Here is a 21,546-nt window from a genome sequence, read left to right on the forward strand (position 1 = left end):
CCGCCCCTACGCACCTGCCCGGCGCCTCAGGTCTGTGGACCAGACTTTATTAGAAGTACCAAGAACTAAACTGAGGCTCAGAGGGGATGGAGCCTTTTCTGTTGCCGGTCCCTCTCTCTGCAATGAGCTCCCACTGAACATTCGGCAAGCCTCCTCGCTGCCCATCTTCAAAAGCCTCCTCAAAACTCACTTGTATTCTTTGGCATTCGACTCAGCATGACTTAGATTTGTTCTTGGTTTTACTGTTTGGTGCTTTCTACCGCCTTTATTACCGATTTGTCTTACTGTTTATTGTGCATGTTAAATTGCTCCATGTACAGCACTTCGTATGCAGCGATGGCTGTTTGAAAGTGCTCTATAAATACTGTTGACTTGACTTGACTATCTAGAAATTTATTTTACTTTATTCTCCCACAAAAATCAATTGGCCACTAAATTGGAACACCAACTAAAATTTAAATGAAAAACGTATTAAATGAAGGACACAGATGTGCAAAAAGGAAGGATTACTATGAAACGGCAGATTGGCCGAGCTAGAAGTTTCTCAGCATGTAAATTCAGTTTTGGTCTAGAAACTGGACAAAGTGATCAGAAACCAAACCCAAAAATCTAATGTTTATTTCCTCAGTTGTTTATTTTCCCAGTCTGATGCAACCCCCCCCCCCCCCCAAAAAAAATGACAAAAATATTTGTTGTTCAATGTCTTCTTGAAGTAATTGAAACGTCAAGTTTAAATTTTGTACGGCAAGATGTCCAGTATGCATGTGATGGAAAACTTTCAAAAGATCTCAATCAGAATAAAGATCTCAATGATCTCGATGATGATGATTTTTAAAAAATCCTTCCATGAAAGATGACACCTTTGCGTTCGTGTAGTAAAGTGCAGATGGTGAAACGTTTCTTCCAAGGCCACTGGGGGTAAAAAAAATAAGGATCTGTCTCCCATTTCGAATGTCCTGGTGGTCCTTACTCATCAACGTAGTTTAGCTTCGAGCTCAGGGATTGTAATCGATAGCCGAGAAAATGCGACCGCGGACCAGAGGAAGCTTCTCGAACTTTCTAGCGTCGTCTATTGGTTGCGTTGCAGTCAGGCGAACTGGCAGCAGTCCGTCAGCGAGAAGCGACGAGCGGACGGTGCCGGGCGAGGACCGCAGCTAGCCGCTAATAAGGCTACAGCCGGAACTCGAACGGCGGCTAGCTCTAGCGGCTAAACATACATCCGGGAACTTGTACATTGGCTAACGTCGGCAGCTGAAGCGACAGAGGGACCCCAAGCGGCTAACGCTAGCATCTAGAGCCAAGCTCAGGCCGGGAACCGGGCGAGCGGCTAGCCATGTTCGGCTGCTTGGTGGCCGGCCGGCTGGTGCAGACCGACGCGGCCCAGGTGGGCTCGGATAAATTTGTCTTCAACCTGCCGGACTACGAGAGCGTGAACCACGTGGTAGTGTTCATGCTGGGCACCGTGCCGTTCCCCGCCGGCATGGGCGGCGCGGTCTACTTCTCCTTCCCGGACCCCGCGAGCGGCGGCCCGGTGTGGCAGCTGCTCGGCTTCATCGCCAACGACAAGCCGAGCGCCATCTTCAAGATCTCGGGGCTGACGGCGGGCCGGGACCAAGGCCGGGGCGGGGCGCACCCCTTCGGCTGCGTGGCGTCGGCCGCCCCCTCCGTGGCGCAGGTCGGCGTGTCGGTGGAGCCGCTGGAGCAGCTGGCGCAGCAGACGCCGGTGTCCGGGGCGGCGGCGTCCACCGCGGACACGCTGCGGCTGTTCACGCAAAAGATGCTGGACAGTTTGTACAACTTCGCGTCGTCGTTCGCCGTGACGCAGGCGCAGATGACGCTCAACCCCAGCGAGACCTTCGTGCCGTCCAGCTGCATCCTTAAGTGGTACGAGAACTTTCAGAGGCGCATGAGTCAGAACCCCAACTTTTGGAAGAACTGAACGATCGGGCGCGCCGGTTTGCACTCGTCTTCCCCCCCCCCCCCAGGACAACTCTAAGACATCGCAACGTGGCGAAATGCCGCCTTGTATTTTGGGGGACACCGGAGGTGTCCGACGTCTTGTGCCAAAAGACATTCTTGACTTGTGTACATTCAGAAGTATCATCCTGAATGATGGGATTGTGCAAACAAATTCAACAAACACATTTGAAATGGCTTTTTTTCTTTGCATTTTTGTTTGACGCCCATTAAACCTATTTGGATGGCTTTGCCCTTATTTGTTGATTTATTGCAAGTTCATCCTGGCTGTTTCACCCCTCCGATTGTTTTTTTTCCCATGGTCTTTTTCTGAACATGGTCTTTTAAAAGGGAAGTGAACCCCCCGCCCAAGAGTACATTGTGCCAGCAGTCAACACATCTGATTAATACTGGATTCTTGGAAAAAAGAAAGCAACCGAATATTGAATCCGCCGAGCTGCCTTGTCTGGACCCCAAAACGGCAGTGTGAACAAAATGAAGACGTAAAGTACCAAAAAAATAATACGGGGACTGCCAATCGGGGATCCCGCGATGGAGATCTCATCCTAAACGAGGCAATTCAAAGCACTTCTTCACATGAAAGTTGGGCGACACCGAAAGCAAATAAAAGACGCGGGAAGCCAAAGCGGTGTTTTGAAAATGGGTGAAATGCGCTCGTCCTCGTCAGAACAGGCGCGACCGAGTTCTGTAGTGATTGTAAACGCTCACTGCGCTTACTTGCCTATGACAACCGAAGCGCGCCGTCCAAATTCGACGGCCGCTTGACGATCCCGAACAAAATACTCCACCTATAAATCAGGATCGGACTTTATTTGACATCGACCAGGATAGGATTACTCTCATCATGATGAGCAAACGAGCAGTCCCGCTTTGATACGGGAAAAAAACAAGCGCATTGAAAAATGTCCATCTGATTCCAATAAATATAAAAGTAGAAATACACGGTATTCACACGTAGTACGTAAAGTGCAGCGTTGCTAGCATAGCAACCCGAGCACGCTAAAAGCATCCCGGTGACTTGAAAAGTGGCAGTGCGTTGCGAGAAAAGGTCAGAGGTCACGTCCGCTCGCCGCGAGCGGCGCGGGCTCCCGCTTGGACGCCTGGCGAGCGGGTGTCGCTCAGGACGGCAGGCGCCCGTGCACCTTGAAGCTGTAGAGGCACGTGTAGGTGGGGTCGCCCCAGTTGCTGTGCACGCTCAGCATCACGTGCGTGCTCGCGCCGGCGCCTTTGTCCTGCCACACCAGCGCATTGCCAGCTCTCAGAAACTTTTGCCATCATTTTGATACACACTTCTTCAAACGTTCCTTTTGCAAACTTTTTTTTTTTTTTTTGGTCAGACTTGCTCACACTTTTTCTTTCATATTTTTCTCATACAGCTTCTGTGAAAGCGCTTTCAAATATGGATTGAAATCTAGTTGTTATCACATTTTTACTTGACTGTAATTTCTTTTTTTCTTTAGATCCGGAAAAAGCTTTTTCCCCACAAGGAGGCTCTTATTGTGTTTTAATCTGTGGAAGGTGATGCAAGTTAATTAACTCATTCATTACCAGCCAATTCTAGACCAAGTCTGAAAAGACGTCTAAAAACGTCTTTGGGAGTGAATGAGTTAATGCTGACCAAAAAAAATGTTTTCAAAGCTTGTCTGCAAATCCCAGAAGAGGAAAAAAAAAAAGATTTGGAAATTTGGGCTCTTTTTTATTTTTCTTTGCCAGCCACATTGGGCGGCGGCGGCGGCGGCGTACTCACGGCTATTCGGAAGTTCTGGAACACGGGCCCGTTCTGCGCATACTTGAAGCTTCCCAGTTTGACGGCGGGCGACTCCAAAGACGCCAAACCCTACGGGGACCAATCTCCGTCAGCCCGCGCTCGGCCACCGGCACATTCGTCGCCGAGCCGGGACTGGCGACCAGTCATCAATTTATCGAGACGCACCCCGACGCCGCCTGGCGACCGGTCCGCAATTTGTCTCCATCCGCCTCGCTATTGATGGCCTAGCGACCATTCTATTGTTTGTTTGCATGATGAGACTGACCGGGGACCGCTCAACTGTTTGTCAATACGCGGCAGGTGAGCAGTCGGCCACTCCGCTCTTTGGCTCGACGCGCTCCGACGCGCTCCCGCCGTACGTGCGCGCGTGCGGCCCAAAGGCGACCGGCGACCAGTCTGTCGGCACGCGGGCGGTCGTACTCACGTAGACGGAGAATTCCTTGGGCGCGTGCGGGATGTCGCCGGTGGGCGAGATGCTCTTGGAGATGTGTCCGAGGGTGACGCTGGTGACGTGCACGGCGTGCGAGAGCGCCACCGTCAGGTTGCCCCGCTGGCCGGCGAAGGCCCAGCAGTTGCCCGGGTTCAGCTCCGACTTGCCCTGAGGAACAAACGCCGGCGCGTGAAGGCCGCGCGCAGGGAGGGGCCGCCGGCGCGGCCGCTTACCTCGATGACCACTCGCGAGCGGACGGCCTGCCGGAAGTCCCACTCCAGGCCCAGGATGGACACGTGGGACGTCTTCACCTTGTACGCCGGCGACGAGGCGTCGCACAGCACCCTGGCGCCTGACGACAAACCAAAACGGGCGCCGCTGCGGCGTCATTCGTGGGGCATTGGCACGAGCGGGGCCGAGGGCCGCCCCCCTTAGCCGGGCGGCGGGCCGGTTTTGCCCGCGTCCGTCGCATCGGCGGTGCGTTATGATCAAGATCGGATCACGGGATCACGTTCACGTTCGACTCACCGGCCGACTGCAGGGCGTAGTTGGGAACGGTCGCCCACAGCGGCGCCTTGTCATCTTTGCGCATCAGCTCCTCGTAGCTGTTGAGGAGGGCTTTGAGCTCGTTGTACTTTCCGTAAACTTCCTCCAACAGCTCGTTGCCGCGTCCGGAGAGCTGCCGAGAGCGGGCGGTGGTTAGAGGGCTCGCCGCGCGGGGGGGGGCTCGGCGATACGCGCGCGAGGAAGAAGGGTCCCGTACCAGGTTGGAGGGAGCCGGGCCGCCCGTCATCTGTCGAATGAACGGCTCGCACACTGGAAACAGGAAGCGAATGACCCGTGAGACCGGAATGATTCGTGGGGACGGAACCCGAGAACGGTATCTCGGGAGCCGGGTCCGAACCGAGGACCGGAGGTGTCTCGCGGGGACCGCAAGCAGAGCGTCTTTCAGAAGACTGTCTCGGGACTGCAAACGCTTCCTCCTCTTTGGACAAAAACCTTCTTTCAGGACGAGACGACAACCGACACCGGGGACGACGAGCACCTTCTCTGGTGAATGTCACCCTCGCTATCTGGACTACAGCCTTCACCCAGACTACATTCCTCGCGACGGACTCAAGGTTTCTCTCCAGACTCCGAGCTTCGCCGGAGACGGCAAAGCTCCTCCCGGGCTACAAAGGTTGCTCGGAGTGCGACCCTTTCTTGAAGACTACCGCCTGCATTTTTGACGACAACCTCGCTTTGGACGACCACCTTGGGACTGGCACGTGATGTCGGGTCGAACGGCTTTTCTCTCCAGTCTGGAGCTCTCTTTGGGGACGACAATCCAGTGCACAGCAGGAGGAAATTTCTCTCCGGGCAACGGACTTGGACTTTTCCCCTGGAATGCAACTATGGCTCAGTCTCTAGAACAGGGGTAGGGAACTGCGGTTCCTCGAGAGGCGTATCCTGCCCGTTTGACTCCAACACACCCGATTCAAACGATCAGCTCATCAGCAAGCTCTGTCGAGGCCTGAACAATTGAATCGGCCGTGTTGGAGTAGGGAAGGACCTAAGACAGGCCGGAACTGGAGTTCCCTACCCCTGCTCTAGGACCTTCTCTCTGAATCGCAAGCCTTCGGAGCCAGGACCCTCTCCCTGGACGAGAACCTTTTCTCAGTCCCATCTGTCAGGACCGCAAGCCTCTCTCGGGACGAGAACTCGCGAGGAAACCGTCGCCCTGGGCGACAAGCTTCACATTGGACTCAAACTTTCACAACATTGTTTTTGGACGAAAAATTTTATCTGGTGAAAAGAACCTCTGCTCTGGACCACAGCCTTTGTGTTGGACTAGAACATTTTCTCCTTGGATAAGAACGCTCGACTAAAACCATCTCTCCTGGAAGATCCGAGGTTCTTTGGTGACTCGGGGCTTCCATTGAGATGACACCAATCTCTCGGGATCTTCACCTGGGTCACCGGCGTAAACTTTATATTGCGATTGGAAGCTAAGCTCTGGCCGGCCCGCGACTGGGGCTCTCTCTCTCTGGACTGCAAATTTATGGTGGGACTAAAACCTCCATTTAGACCGGAACCTTCCCTGTGAACTACCGCCGGCAAAGTTGATAGCGGTTTTGCCGGACGACAAGCACTTTCTCGCGGCCAGAGGCGTCCGCGGACGCCGACGAGACCCGGCGTGAGAAGCTACTCTCGGGATTCTCCCCCTTCTCTCCGGACCAGAACCTTCACCCGGGACAAGGGGGCCACTCGGGACTCCAAGTTTCTCTCGGGACGATCGCGAATACTCACGGATCCAGACGATAGGGATGCAAATGGGGATGAGGTAGTTCCGTGCCAGGCGCAGCACTCCGTTTCTTCCGGGCGCCCGTCTGACGTCTCCAACGGCACTGCCGGACAGCGGCGCGTCGTCCTTGGCGTCGTCCGTGGCGACCCTGCGGGGGCGCTGCTGAGCGCGGCTCCGAGACCACAGCTTCCTGTGACGACAGGGCGAGCGGCGGCGTAGACGTCATATGCGTCGACCCCGCCGTAGGAGGCCGAGCCCCGACGCCGTCGTACGCCGGCGCGTCGGCCCGATTGGATGTGGCGGCGTAGCGCAATGCCGTCCAAATGCTTTTCCTTTGAGGATTTCACATGTTAAAAGGTCACAGGCCGCACTTGAAAAGAACATTCTCTGGTGTTCTTTTGGCAGCTTTGGGAGAAAATCGGGGTCAGAAATGCCCCCGGTGGCCCGTTTCAAGGTATTTTCCCCACTTGGTCAAAAACGACACGCACATGTGGGGGGGGGGGGGGGGGGGGAGGTATGGGAAGGAAAGCGCCTTCCTCTCATGCAAGCCGGCGCTAACCGTAGGCCGGTAAATGCAGAGAGTTGCGTCAGGAAGGGCATCCGGCATTAAACGATTACGAGCGTTCATCCCAACGATGCCGGACCAAATCGGTCACGACAGCCGCCCTCGTTAACTTTGAGGGCGCCGGTGGGAATCCGGCCACTGCGATTCATAGACCGGGGGGAGGTTATGTGGATACGTAAAGAGAACAAGGAGAAAGCAGAGCTGAAAGCGAGGAAAAGCTCGGCAGTTGGTTGACATGATGATGATGCAATCGGGTAGTGAAGCCCAAAGAGGGCCCGGGAAGTCCGCTTCCGTGAGAGTCATCCCCTGCCTCTTTTCGATCTCTCCGTGCCGCAGCGCACCCGATTCCAGCGGTCAGGATGGCTCGGGGCTTCCTCAAGCTTGCCGACGAGCTGAACCTTTCAAGTCGGCGTGTTGGAGGAGGGAGACATCGGGAAGAGGCCGGATGTGGCTCTCCGGGACCCGTGGTTCCCTCAACCTGGTTTCGCCGCGGTGCGGATGGGAAGAGAAACGGAGGAGGGGGGTTTTCTTCACGGAGCATGTCCCGCAAGTCAAAAGCTTGAAATCAAGTCTTGATTCAGTCATCGGTCCGAACCGCTTGTCCCCCCCCCCCCGTGCTACGTCATCAGCCACAGGTGGCACGTCAGCAGCCCGGGCGCGGACACCCCGGATGGCTAAATTGGATATGCAGGAAAGGAACACCGAAGGGCAGACGGCGGCGGACGTTGCCGGAAGGACGCAAATGGCTGTCCTGAGGGCGTTCCAGAAGAGGAGCCCGGAACTTTGGCTGACCTCCGACACAAGGAAGACGTGGCCCGAAGCGCGACAGAAAGACGACCTGGGTGCAGTGGTGATGCAGAAAAGAGCGCAGGAAGGAATTGCACGGAAGCTTTGACTCCCATACAGGCAGGTGGGTAGCCGCCGTGGGGGCAGGGCGGCGGCGGGGACAAAAAAAAAAAAAAGAGTACCGGTAACAACAACCACCCAGCAAATTGCCGTCTCATACTTTGAGACAATTTCTTCTCATCTGGGGCTCCACGTTGTCACACATCCAATATGGCGGCCACGTTGACGTAGGAAGGAGCGTGCGACACGCGCTCGACGTGATGTCAAAGTGCGCCAACGTGAACACACCTGCTTACCTATACGGCGTCTCCTTGTACGAGATGACGGGCTGACCGTCGCTGCTGTAGTAGCCCGATGACTCCAGGCGGGGACTTTTTCTTATCATGGCTGCCCGACACAAGGGGGGCGGGGTTACAGTGGTGAAGGAGGAGGCGTGCCCCCTGCCCGCTCCGCGCCGTCACCGGCCCCTTTCAGCACCCCACGCATCGGAGCCACAACCGTGGATTTACACGGGTAGACGGAGTTGTCGCTTAAGAGCGCCTCGTTGTCTGCCGCGAGTGTGAGATGGTTGAGCGAGGGAACGGTCGGCGTTTTCAAGTCCGGCTTGGCGGCGAGCGTTCAATTCAATTGAATTTGACACAACGCATTTCAAGGCATCGCTGCACAATCGACTTGCCTCATCCGATTTTCTGTCTTTGCGGAACCTCCGCTGCATAAGAAGCATTTTTGGATATGCACGAGTAGACGCAATTCACCGCACTAGTAGAGTGGCGGTTTCTTAACATTGATATGAGAATATGAAATGAAAATGTATATGAGAAAAAAAGCTCAAGACACTTTGATTTAATTTGAACTTTGTGAAAACGTTGAAATCGCCTTGACAAGGTCCGTCCGATGATGCTCGTCTGAAACTTTGCAGTTTGACTCTAGACGGTGACCCGCGCGACGAGTCGCACCAAGACCGCGAGAACAAATCAGGCCGGCCACTCGCGCATGGACGACCGAGCGAGTGCACTGCTCGGAGGTGCCCAGTCAACGCTCGAACGATTTGCCACCCAAGTCAATCGCCGGACCGGGCGACGGCGTCGGAGATCGCAGAGGCGTGACGTCGCCGCAGCCCCGCCCCCGAGCGCAGCCTCAACAAAGCTCGCTCAAGTCGCCTCTTTCGGGGCCCGAGTTTCTACTTTCTACTCACATTTGGACCTGGTCGCTTTCTAGTGTCTTCTTCTCGGTGTAATGCGAGTCGATCGGTGTGCAGTTGGATTCCCGTGACTCGCGAGTAGCTTTGCCAACTTACTGCCTGGGCGTCTAACCGGCGGCAGCCGCCATTTTGTGCCGGTCGCTCGGGAGAAGCTCGTCGTCGTCTCGCGCGCGCGCGCGTAAAAAAAGGCCGCCGCCCGCCTCACCTGCCGCGAGTCCGCGACGTCACGCCGCGTCATCTGTGACGCGTGACGCCATTGCTTTGGCTCAAGGCGCGCGAGAGCGCGCACGTGCCGGCGAGGGGTTCGGAGGGGGGGGGGGGGGGGCGGAAAGTCTCTTGGAGACAAAACAGCAGCAAACGTCCTCCGCAGTCCGAGGCCCAAAACAACTGTAGGATGCTGCAAGGGAAGGCCGACTTTTTATTGGTCATTCTCAAAATACACTTCGTGGCTATGACAGGATTTTGCCAAAAAGAAACTTGTCAAAGTCGCAACCAAGGTCTCGAAAAAAGAACTCGGATTCACTCGCAAGGACTCCATTTCCAGTTCAGCCACGTGGATAATAAATGCTCCTTTTGTTCCGTTGACGACGAGACCATTTCGCGTTCATTTTCAGTTGCTTCGATAAATAACAAGAAATCAACGTTTTCCCCAAGTGTGACACTCGCAGGCTAACTTGAGGAAAGAGCTGCCGCTTCCCTCTAGCGGTGATAAATGGTAAATGCAATTTCAGAAAGCAACCCGAGTGATGACATCATCGCATCAACTTGACAAAAATCACTTTTATTGTCTCCAGTCCAACACTTGGTTCGTCAAACATGCTGAAGGAAGGGAAAAGAGTCGCCAAAAGCGAGCCGTCCTCGCGCCGACGTCATCCTCGTCCCTAGAAGGAAGTCGACGCTTCCTCGCCTCTAACGGGGCTGGGAGGGGGGGGAAAAAATATTTCGAGCGTTTGTAGTTGTGCTTGTTTGACAAACTTGATCTCCTGGGAAAGGCGTTAAGCTTTCGCCCGCGCCCGCTTTGGGCGCATCCGACCCACAGGAAAGTCTCATTTGGGGAATCGTCCTTTTCCTGCCGGTCCCGCTCCTCCGGTTGCCGCGACCATGGCAAACTCCCGCTCGGTCTCAAGGCACTTGAGTGTCATGGCGGACGCAGCCCGACCCCCACAATCTGTGTGTGTGTGTGTGTGTGTGTGTGTGTGTGTGTGTCCTCTTATGTTCATGGGTGTGTTATTTTGTGTGTGTGGTTTGTCGGCCTTTTCGTTTGACAGGTTGATCTCGGCCCAGGGGTCGGCGGGGTCGCTGTTGCCAAACAACTGGGAAAGAATGCGAAGCCAACAGCCGCCAAAGAACGGCGGCCGGCTCAAGGTGGAATGGGGGTGCCGGGGGGGGGGGGGTGCGAAACGTCATGGCGATGTCACCTCCGTCGCCCAATCAGAGTCAAGCTTAGGCTGACGTGCAGCAGCCAGTTGCCAGGCTGGCGGGGCGGCGCCAGCGAGATCAGGTCTGAAAGGGAGACAGAGAGAGACCAGCTCAGAATCCCAAACGCTAAGATCCTTCCTTCTTCGTCCCGTCTTTGCATTCTTTCTGCCGCAGCTTTCGTCAAATCGCCGTTTGAATCGGGACGGATGGGAATCGACTCGTTCCCGTCACTTCATACGCGAGCCGGGCGTAAAGCGCGCACCGCCGCTGCCTTTTCAGCCGAGGGCCAGCAGACGTCAGTAACGGCGGCAACGTAAGATGGCCGCCGCCGCAGGGCAGCCATCGCATGGAGGCGGACGCAAACGTGCGAGCGGCGCTCTGACTCACTGTTGGACGGCGGGTCTTTGCATTGGCCCTCCTGGATGGTGACGTCATCCAGGGCGATGTCGCCCTCGATGCCGGCGCCGCGCACCCCCTCCAGCGCCACCTGACGGACGCGCACCGCGACAGCGCTTAGCTTAGCCCGCCGCTCAACGTGACCACAAATGGCGAGAAAATGCATTTGGCTATCCAATGACCTGGAAGTCAGCGGCGGGGTGGACGTCGACGGCGGCGCGGCGCCATCGGTCTCCCTGGTTGCCGCTCAGGCTCCACACGGCGACCTCCGATGCGCCTTTTTGCCGCAGGAAAACGCTCAGCGCTCCTGCGGCCGAAACGGGGAGCTGACGTGAAGCCTCGCCGAGGCCGCGCTCGCCGGCCGGCGCCGGGCCGACTCACCTATGTGCTTGCCGTACATGTGGTAGTAGAAGGCCAGGCAGTAGGCGGCGCCGCCTTTGGAGCCCGTGTTGAAGGAGGGCGACAGGAGGCGGGCCTTGTCGCCTTCCAATCTGGGCCGGGACGTCTCGATGTAAACGTAGTACCCTGTGGGACGCCGCGATACCCGTTCAGGATTGGCGATTTCATTGGAGATCGCGAGCAAATGCTTGTTGTCGGCGCCACCCGCTGGTCAGACCGGAGAAAAAGCGCACCGGTCGTCAAAGGGAAGCGGGATGAAAGGAAATCCCCAAAGGCCTGCAAAACCAGCGCGCTCTTCCTCCCGTGTGTCGGCGTGGCGTGACTCGCGTGTCGCGTGCGGGCGGCGATTTGCAGGGCAACGCACGCCCGGCGTGCGCGCGCCGCTGAGATTAAAGTGCCTGCATTGTGATCCCGATGCGCTTGATCTGCTCGAACAACGCAGCGTCACACGCGCGCCTTTCTTGTCTCGCGCGCAGGTCGGCCCTCTTGAAATCGCTTCACTCAATTGACCAAATTTTGCAAACTCAGCCCCCAAAGCCAGTTTCCCTGAGCAATATGAAATTTGGTCCACATAACAAGAGCAGACGCCACCTTGATTTGATGGAAAATTCAGCTCGCAAAGGCAGTTTGACTTGGCAACATGAAATTTGGGAGATCTGTCAATCAATCATATGCGTCGGTTGATCCACGAGAAAAGTCCCACAAGATCATGGCTGGAAAAGACAAAGAAAGTCGGCCATTTTGGTTGACACGACCCATTTTAGCAACGGTTTGATCATTTCCAACTTGTCCTGGAGATTTTCTCCATCTGCTCGCGGGTTTGACACATCCACGTGCGCGTGCGTGCGTGTGCGTGACCTTGCTTGGAGCCGCGCCGGTCGGCACTGGGTCCGGTGTTGGGCGTGTACTTGGTGTCGCGGGAGGCGGCGCTGTGGCGCGTCCAGTCAAAGTCGTCACTTTTATCCTGAGAGAAGAGACACAAGGCCTCATCCTCGAAAGCACACTGGAACTCCCCTGCGTGCGCGCGCGCACACACACACACACACACACACACACACCGAGAGCTGACTTTTCACACCACGCGCCACCTCAAAAATCACGTGGCTTTCCGTCCGCCGTGATCAACATGAACAAACAATAAGAAAGTAGCACCAAGTGTTCATGTAGATTCCGGATGGACTCGATGACTCTTTTTTCAGTTACCCCAAATCATCTCGCAATCGACCGAAATGCTCCCTCGAAGTCACCAAACTACTCTGACAGCTGCAGTTCTCCTATACTCCTGGAATGTACTCCCTAAAAGTGACCTAAATGTACCCAAGTCTATTCAAATACTCACTAAAAGTTACTTCAATCGTCTTCAATTAAAATTTAATTCATTAAAATCTAAGAAAAGTGGCCCAAATCCTCTTAAATCGACGGAAAGAAGTTATTGAACTCCTCCGAGATATAATCAACAACAAATTTCCAAAGTACTCGTCACTCATTCCAATATTCGGCAAAATTCCAAAATGTCGGACAGATTCAACAAAAGTACTCCCGAGAGATTCGTTGTAAAATAGGACTTCTGGAAAAGCAAAAGTGCACTTTGCAGACTTCCAAACGCACCGAACATCCACATGACACTTGGCTTGTTAAATGTTAAAAAACAACTTGAGAACGATGAAGCGCAGGAAACGCTTTGCGGAACGCGATTCCGCGCATTTCAAGTACAGTCCGGCCATACCTCGGTTTTCCACCGTGATCCGTTCCAGAAGGCTGTTCGAAAAGCGATTTGTTGGAAATCCGAAACTATTTGATCAGCCCATGATTAGGGGCTAATAACACTATGCAGATATAACAAAAAGAAACGAAGATTTGCCTTCGTCACAACCGACACGTCTGCTCACAACGAACGTTACATGAGGAAGCGTCACTTCTTCGTGTAAGGAAGCCGAGAGGAGTCAAGTGGCGCGTTCGGGTTTGCTCAGTTTGTTTGAAAAAAGCTTTTCGGTTGTAATTTTAACCGTGAAAAGCTCGAAATTCCGAGTCGAAATATGATTTGGTCGATAACAGAGACATTCAAAAACCGAGATTTGACCGCAGTTGATTAAAAAATAAAACATTCTAGTGGCGGCCATTTGTCGGCTGGCCACTAGAGGGACTCCACGTGCCACACGCGGGCGAGAATCTCCCCCCCCACCCCCGACCTCAGCCCACGGAGCCTCCGGGGACGACTCGCGAATGGGGGTGGGATTGCCGCGGTCCGATGACGAAGGGGTACTCACTGAGGTGCGGATTGACCGGCGCTGCGGAGGAAAACACGACAACACCCGTCAGATGCGTGAACGCGCAAGCGGCGCCCGAGCGCGGGGAAGAGGAAGTACCGCGGTAGGTGATGACGCGCTCGGCGGCGTCGCCCTCGCCGTAGCGCGTGATGGGCGTCAGGCGCACCAGGTAGGACTCGGGCATGACCAGCTCCGTCAGGTTGTGGGTCAGCAGCTGCCCCTTGTGGATGTTGGCCTCCATGGGGATCTGCTGCTCCCACAGGCGGCCCTGCCCCACCTGTCGAGCGCGCGCTCACAGGTTAGCCTTCGCGCCGGCGCCCCCTGCCGCCCGTCACCGAGCGGAACGAGAGCGCGTCACCTGGCGAATGCCCAGCCTGTAGGCCAGGATGCGGTCCACGCCGGCGGGCTCCATCTGGGTCCACTGCAGCGTGAAGCCGTACGTGCGGGGCCGGTTCTGCCACAGGGCGCCGGGCGTGTCGTAGTAGAACTCGGGGGGGAACGCCTTCCCTGGCGCGGGGAGAACACGTGCTCGCTACTTCAGTCGGATCCACACACGCGCACGCACGCTCTGATCGGTCAAGATGCCTCCGACGTGACGCCGAATGTGAATGAGTGTGTGTGTGGGGGGGGGGCGCATTCGGCGTCGGCGTAAACGTGCGGATGCCTGCGCGCGTGGGTGAGAAGGAGAGAGCCTTAAAGTCTGAAGAAGAGGGAGGAGAGTGGTGATTGGCCGACTCGGCTGTTGCCATGGTGACAGCGGCAGTTTCAAAAAAACAACACAATTGGGACAATTGCTTGATTCCACTTCCTGTCCCCCCCACCCGACCTGAATTTGACCTCCTGACCATCCTGACCTTCAACCCGCAGCAGCAGCGCTGACGTGACTTTTTCTTCTTCAAAGAAGCTGCGAAGCGCCGCGCGGCGTTAAGAAGCTTAACTCAGGAAGCCTCTCGACATGCTGACAAGCAAACTCAAAGGAGCTTTCGCGGGGGGGGGGGGGGGGCGACGGGTTGCCTGAGATGCGACGCGTGGAGACGTCGTCGCCTCTGACGAGAAAAAAAGTGACGACTCAAATCCTCACGCACCGAGCTGCAATTTAACACTTCGGGTGGGAGGAGCTTAGAGGCATTAGCGTGTGTGTGTGTGTGTGACACGTAAGCCCATGCGGATAAATGTCGGATCTGCTGTTGCGACTCAGTGGCGGATATTTTCAGACAAGCTAATGTTCATCTTTGGCTAATGACCTGCAAGTGATGACGCCACTCCGACGCATTATTGCTCAAAAGTTCGAAAGTCGAGCTTTCGGGACGGCCGACATCAAACGCGTCGAGTCGCAATCAGGAAAGGCGGCAAAGGGCGAACGAGAGCAGCAAACAAACGCGCCACGCGGGGGGGGGGGGCGATCGTCGCCGCCACTCACCGGTGACCAGGAAGGTGCATCTCCCCGCCCCGGCCTGGTTGCTGACGTCGCACGTGTACTCGCCGTAGCCTTCGCGGTTGAGCGCCCGCACCTGGTAGCGCGTCTCGTCGCGCCGCTCGTCCAACTGGCCCACGGTCAGGAGGCGGGGGCCCAGCTTCCACTCGTAGCGCAGCGGGCGGGCCGGGTGGGCGCGCAGCAGCCGGCACGTCAGCGAGAAGGCCCGGCCCAGAGCCTGCCGGACCTCCGAGAACGCCGGCTCCACCGCCGGCGGGACTGCCGCCGCCGCCGCCGCCCACAAACCACATTAGCTCACGTTTGGAACACTCAAACTCGGGCCCGAATCGCGGGGGGGGGGGGGGGGGGGGGGGCGTGCGCGTCGCCGCGCGTTACCCACACTGCACCAGGAGCTGCACGAGCGCCTGCCGGGGCTTGACGTTGAAGCCGTTGTACGGGCTGGTCTGGCAACGGTAGGTCCCGCCCATCTCCCGCGTCACGTTGGCGAGCCTCAGCACGCCGTCGTAGCTTTCGGCGCGGGCGCCGTCCTCGGGACCGTCCTCCGCGCGGGACCACAGGATGAGGGGCTTGGGCTTGCCCGACACCAAGCACTGCAGCTCCACCGCCTCGCCCTCCTGGGCGACGATGTGAGAGCGCCCCCTGGGCACCGTCAGCTCGGGAGGAACTGCAACAACGGGGGAGGAGGCCCGAGGGCTGCTTTAGGAAGGGCGCCCGAGGCCAGCCCCCCGCCCCCCCCCCCCCCACACCCTCACCCGTGGTGGACGAGATGTTGACGTCGATGCTGATCTCGGGAGCCCCTCCGTCCCTGAGGGACGCCACGCAGGAGTACGTTCCGAAATCGGTGAACTTGAGGTCGATGACGTCCAAGTCGGTGACGCCCGGCGACGCGTCGGCGTCCGAGTGCGTGACGACCATGCGCTCCGAGCTGCGCAGCGGCCGGCCGTTCTTCAGCCAGCTGAATCGCAGCTCCTCGGGGGGCGTGGCCTCCACCTGGCAGCTGATCTTGACCTCGCGGCCGATCCGGATGTGGTCGTCGTTGTGGTACGGGTCCGGGGTGATCCAGAAGCGAGCCTTGCGCAGACCTGAGCGGGAAGACGCAATTTGGAGCCGCAAACGGGGAAGACGGAAAAAACGGGGGGGTGCGTTTGTGTGTGTGGGCGTGTCCATAAATAGTTGCAAAAAGCGCCCGTGCGTCACTCGAAGGCGTGTTCCGCAACGTCTTCCTTCTCAGACTTTCTGGCGAAATGTGAACGACGGCCGCCCTCGCGTGATCGCGTGACGCGCGCCCGCGTAGCCCCTCCCACCGGACGGCGACGGCACGACAACGCGAGCCGCACCTCGAACGAGGACGTTGGCCGACCTCCTGGCCGCGTTGCCCACGTTGTTGTCGGCCAGGCAGGTGTAGGCGCCGCCGTCGGCGGCGGCGACGGCGGGGATGGTGAGCGCGCCCCCCCGGCTCACGCTCCCCTTGGGGAGCGCCTGGCCGCCGGCACGCAGCCAGCTGAGGGCGGGAGGGGGGTCGCCGCCGGAGGCCGCGCACAGCAGCGTCGCCGTCTCGCCGGGGTTCACCACCAGCGGGTCGTCCAGGAGCAGCTTGACGGAGGGGGGGGCTGCCGCGCAAAAAAAACAAACGCAAAGCGCCCGTTGTCAGCGTCGCCGCCCGACGCGACGCCCGCGCCGCATCCGCACCCGTCCTGTTGCTGAGGCCGAAGTGCGCCATCCTGTCGGCGATGCGGCACGCGTTCCCGACGGAGGCGACGCAGGTGTAGTCGGCGTAGTCCTGAGGACGCAGGTTCTTCAACTTGAGGATCTTGGTCTCGCCCTGAAACACGGCGAGTTTGACGGGCGCGCCCTCACCGCCCGCGCGGCGGGCCGCCGCGCGGGCGCGAGGGCGCACCTGCGTGAAGAAGGGCTCGTAGATGTCCACGCCGGCGTCGGCTCCCTGCGACAGCACCTGCCGCCCCCTCCTCCAGGTGTAGCGCACGGGCGGGTTGGACGCGGCCACGCAGCGCAGGAACACCGTCCTCTCCGAGTAGAACAGCTCCTTGGCGTCGGCCACGCTTTGGTGCACCGTGATCAGCGGCTCGTCCAGAACTGGCAAACACACAAAGCGCCGGCGGCCGTCAGGCGTCGCGCCGGCTCGCGAGCCGCTCGGAGAGACGCGGCCGGCGTCCTCACAGTACACGTCCACTCGGATGGATCGGATGGCGGGGGTCCCCATGCCGTTGTCGGCCTTGCAGTAGTAGCGGCCCCCCTGGTGCCGCTCGATGCTCTCAATCTTCAAGGTGTCGTTGAGCGGCCCGGAGTCGCCTCGGCGCTCCCAACCCGCTCCCGCGGTCTTGGTCCAGCGCACCTGCGGCGAGAACGGCGAGTGAGCCGCTCGCATCCGGAGCCGACTCCCTCGCCCTTCAAAAGCCATCCATTCCGCGTGCGCGCGACGGATCGATTTTTAGCTTCCGCGGCGACAACTAGCGAGGCGGAGAAAGCCGGCGGCAAAAAGACCGAGCGGAGGAGGAATCCGAGGCGGCGCGTCATTGGCCGGAATGGACTCTGCCGAGCGTGCGTGCGTGCGAGCCCGTCACGGAGCGCGCGGCCACCTTGGCGTCCGCGAGCCGCCGCCGCGATGCCAACCGGAGCCCAAAAGCAGTCACGTGACTCGTCCTGCCGACTGGAGCCCGCTTGAAGTTGAAATTGGCGTCACAAAATCGATTTCCAAAAAAAGCGTCCGCTTTCCGGACGGTTCCTTTTGCCGGTAAATGGGAAACAGCTCCCACGCCCCCCCCCCTTCCGTGCTGACCTGCGGTCGCGGGTGTCCGGTCACCAGGCAGAGCAGTTCCAGCGTTTCGCCTTCCCTGATGGTGTAGACTCGCTCGCTGTGGCGTTCCTCCTCCACGTTGCAAGCTTGTCCCGAGTGCACGATGCGAACGCTAGGTGGCGCTGCCCAACACACACACACACACACACACACAAGCACACTTTGTCACCTTGAAAGCATAAAGAGAAATGCTTCTTGCTCTGCTGAGACGTCACGTTTGGGTTTTGGCTTTTTGCCCATCGCTATGGCAACGCACCGCCCGATTGCCTGCATGGGAAAAGAATCTGAATGACATCAAGGATATGACCGCCCCCCCCCCCCCTCCGCACAGCGACCTCACCGTGACATGTGGGTGACGCTAGCATTTGGCATCGTCGGGTGCAAAAAGTCCACTTGCCTCAAATGGGAAGTGATCATCACTTCCTGTTCTGTGACATCACTGTGATGTCACGGGACAGGAAGCACAAAAAACACACTTACACACACACGAGTACTTGAATGGAGAGTGAAGTACCTTCATGTCAAGTAAGCGACAGCGGGGGGGGGGGACCAAATTGTGACGCAAACGAAATTGAAATGAATGCGCGGCTGCGAGGAAGACAAGCAAGAGGATGAAGGTGAAAGTGGAAGGGGCCTGCAAGGATGTCCTACTTTGGCTCTTCTATTTTTAGATTGGCCCTTTTTTTTCTCTTCTTTTTTTTTTTTTTTTGATCTCCTCTGCCTGCTGACGTCAGCAGGCACACGCGCAGGCACGCGCGAGCGCGCTTGCCTCCCTGCGGCCTTTTCCCAAACAAAACACGAGCGGGAGCGGCGCGATCCCAGGTCAGCTGTTTTTAGGGCTCTTCGGGGTGTCACACCTTCTCCTCGGTCTGTGGCGGCGTTACATAAGACTCCCCCCACCCACCCCCACCCCCCTCCCCTCGCCAACATCACTCCTTCCCTTCACTCCTACTCGACCCCCCCACTCGCTTTCTCGATTTTTCTATTTGTGGGTAGAGGACGCCGCATTCAGTCAGTGGGCCGGACAAAAATAACCGCCGCCTCATTGGCTGGCAGCGGCACACTCTCATGCATACGCAAGGAAGCCGCCAGAGAAACGAAAGATGAATGGAAGGCGCGCGTGCGCTCGCGCGTTTCGATCGAGCGGTCAGCCAATCACAGAGCAGCGCCGATGAGCTGTCAATCACGGGATGGCGGTGCGACTGCTCCCGGGTCACACACACACACACGACGCTCCCAGTGAGGCCCCTCCCCCCCCTCCAGGTGATCGGCGCTGACTTGACTTGTCATGTGACCACACGAGAAGCCGCAGAAGCAGCATGTGACTCACGCTCTGCTCGCGCGCTGCGCCATATTGCCTGTGACTCACGTGCGTGAGCGTGTGTGTGTGTGTTTGAGTCAGAAACGCTCCTGCTCATAACACTTTATGTGCACTGATGAAGTTGGCTGTCGGTGGACCCCCCCCCCCCCCCCCCCGCCTTCCTTCCCTAATGCTGACAACAAGCTGAATTCAATTCAAGATGTGAATTGCAGGAAGAATAGTGGAGTACAATATTTTAGTATTTGTTCAACTTTACAACTGTGAGAAAAATTGACAAAAATTAGCAGGTTTTTTTTTTGGGGGGGGGTTGTCTTATTGTGTTAGAGCAGAAAAAAGTACGATTGTTATTGTTATTTTAAAACATAATATGATCAAATCGGCCAGCAGACTTTTTTATACAGTAGATGAGCTGGTGGGTGCCAAAATTCTTCTGAAGGAACATGTTGGAGGCCACATTTGCGGTGTGCGTCACCTGCCGGTGTCACTTGCTCGAGACCGCAGGTGTCTAAGTCATTTGGAGTTACGACTTCTCTTGGAGGGCAAATGTTCAATCAGCTCATCGCATTACTTGTACACAACAACAAACGGATGCATGACCAGTTTTGATCACTCGAGTCCATGATATGTTTCTGTTTTGTGTTTTTTGTTATTGTAAAGTGTCCTTGGGTGTCTTGAAAGGCGCTTATAAATAAAATCTATTATTATTATTATTATTAATTGCATTTGCATTTATTTCAATGGAGAAATAATATTTGAGTGTGTTGGGAGGCAAGCGTGTTCATGCAAAGAATTCAACTCACATCTCGAGGCGCCACTAGAAGACACTTGGAAGGTTTTTTTTTTTTGGTTGGTTTGTTTTTTTTAATAACACCGCAACCATTTTGTTCTGTTAGCTTAGCTGCGAGCGAGCATTTGGATGATGGCGACGACTTGTTGCCTCCATCTGCGAGTTCGTCATCTGCCAAACGTCAACGTTGGCGCAGATGTTGGCGCCTAATCCGCCCCCCCAACACACACGCACACACACACACACAGACACACAAGCGCTCACACGCCTACGCCGGTGATGTAAGATGACATGTAATTCCACGAGGGTCACGTGAGCTCAGACCGGAAGTGTTCCGCTGGGGCCAATTGTGCGCAGTGCCACTTTACTTTCGGTGTATGCCAGGTGACCTTGACAGGTGTTTCCCGCTCGCGGGGAAAAGAAATCGAGTGCGTCGTTACGTGACCCGAGGCTCCCCCTCTGTGACGTTCCAAGGGGGGGGGGGGGGTTGACAGGTGCACGCCGCAGCCTGCCGACCTGTTGTTCCGCGCGCGCGCGCAGGCTGTCAATCATGGCAAGGTCACGTGTGTGCGCGCGCGCGCCCGTGTGTGAGTGTGTGTTCGCGCCTACTTACCGTACACGCCCTGCGCGTGCACGCCGGGCACGAAGCCGCTCCAGAGCCACACGAGCGCCACCAGCGGACCCATCTTCACATCCTCCCCCGGGGACGAGCTCGTCTGTCCGGCCTCCTGCAGACGCTCGGCCCCCCTCCCCTCCTCCTCGTCGTCCTCTTCTTCCTCCTCCTCAGAGCAGAGTCGTGCCCAGTGTCGGAGTCTCATGCAAACATCCCAAGCAAGCCGAAGGGCCCCCGCCAGCGGCGACCCCGCGCCCACCCACCCCCCCCCCCCCCCCGCCCCCGTGCACGTACACGCCGGCCGGGCGGTCAGGTGGTCCCGCTCATCCACCCGGCAGGCCCGCGGGAGGCCGGGGCTCCACACGCGTGAGGAGGAGAGCTGCTTTAGGCGGCTCTCCTTGGCGCTGACATTGTGTGCGCGCGGGGCGGGGTGCCGTTCCCGCTGACCCTCCGAGCGAGCGAGTCTCGCGGTCGGTCCACTTGACTCGCGCCGAGCGCCCCTCAGCGCATCCTCGATCGAGCGGGCTGCGGTCCGGTTGGCGGCGGCTCGTCGCGCTCCGCCGGGCCGCCGAGGGACCAGCGCAGTCGGCCTGAAGATGGAGCGGCGGTCCGCTCGTTCGCTCGCTGGGTGCCGCTGGTGTCGGTGGATTTGACCGGTGAGACGTCAGCGGGAGAACCAAGTCGCCGGTAATGGGCCGCCGACCTACTTCCTGGTTGGCTTTTCAGAGTAAAACGGGGCGCTCCGATGCCAAGTCGCTTCAGTGAAGCTCACTCTCCTTTGATTTAAATGGAGGGGGGCAGAAATGACACGACGAAAACTGGGTTGGGGGCGGCGCTAAACTCGCACGGAAATTCATCTTTACCACATTTGGAAGTAGAACTGAAAGCAAACGAGCGGGAATCAAAGACCGCCACGGCTTCCGAGCTCCAGCGGCTTTGTCAAGGCTCTGCCGCAGGCGGCACCGCGTGATGGACGACGAGACTCGGCCGGTCCCCCGCGCGAGAGGCAGCGGCGCTTCGTCG

General features: G+C 57.4%; 3 protein-coding genes across 9 annotated transcripts; 1 reads left to right on the forward strand and 2 right to left on the reverse strand.

The window, feature by feature from the left end:
* Positions 1-863: 863 nt before the first annotated feature.
* On the forward strand, positions 864-2,215 carry hikeshi (heat shock protein nuclear import factor hikeshi). The gene has a single exon (XM_086128227.1). It carries the CDS (start codon positions 1,334-1,336, stop codon positions 1,937-1,939), a length of 606 nt encoding a protein of 201 aa, XP_085984353.1. The 5' UTR covers positions 864-1,333; the 3' UTR covers positions 1,940-2,215.
* A 580-nt stretch (positions 2,216-2,795) lies between these two features.
* Positions 2,796-9,280, reverse strand: LOC147195596 (SUN domain-containing protein 1-like). Of its 2 annotated transcripts, XM_086127525.1 has the most exons (9): positions 9,066-9,280; positions 8,167-8,257; positions 6,465-6,649; positions 4,939-4,991; positions 4,704-4,854; positions 4,409-4,527; positions 4,170-4,343; positions 3,725-3,814; positions 2,796-3,209 (listed from the first exon to the last, which is right to left on the reverse strand). In XM_086127525.1, exons 2-9 carry the CDS (start codon positions 8,253-8,255, stop codon positions 3,096-3,098), a joined length of 975 nt encoding a protein of 324 aa, XP_085983651.1. In that variant the 5' UTR covers positions 8,256-8,257; positions 9,066-9,280; the 3' UTR covers positions 2,796-3,095. The 2 variants fall into 2 exon arrangements, with proteins under 2 accessions (XP_085983651.1, XP_085983649.1); XM_086127523.1 differs by having other exon boundaries at positions 8,167-9,280.
* A 556-nt stretch (positions 9,281-9,836) lies between these two features.
* Positions 9,837-21,272, reverse strand: mdga2a (MAM domain containing glycosylphosphatidylinositol anchor 2a). 6 transcript variants are annotated; one of them, XM_086127551.1, is made up of 17 exons: positions 20,524-21,267; positions 17,785-17,924; positions 17,166-17,340; positions 16,885-17,081; positions 16,677-16,767; positions 16,325-16,597; positions 15,740-16,069; positions 15,367-15,651; positions 14,973-15,245; positions 13,911-14,059; positions 13,652-13,829; positions 13,553-13,573; positions 12,144-12,299; positions 11,268-11,411; positions 11,069-11,193; positions 10,878-10,977; positions 9,837-10,574 (listed from the first exon to the last, which is right to left on the reverse strand). In XM_086127551.1, the coding sequence occupies exons 1-17, from the start codon at positions 20,726-20,728 to the stop codon at positions 10,486-10,488; spliced, it is 2,931 nt and encodes a 976-aa protein (XP_085983677.1). In that variant the 5' UTR covers positions 20,729-21,267; the 3' UTR covers positions 9,837-10,485. The 6 variants fall into 6 exon arrangements, 3 of the variants coding, with proteins under 3 accessions (XP_085983677.1, XP_085983676.1, XP_085983675.1); XM_086127550.1 differs by having other exon boundaries at positions 16,677-16,809; positions 20,524-21,265; XM_086127549.1 differs by having other exon boundaries at positions 16,677-17,081; positions 20,524-21,268.
* Positions 21,273-21,546: the final 274 nt, after the last annotated feature.

This window comes from Hippocampus guttulatus, chromosome 13 (assembly GCF_054856545.1).
Source record: "Hippocampus guttulatus isolate MCC_2025c chromosome 13, RoL_Hgut_1.0, whole genome shotgun sequence".
NCBI lineage: Eukaryota > Metazoa > Chordata > Actinopteri > Syngnathiformes > Syngnathidae > Hippocampus > Hippocampus guttulatus.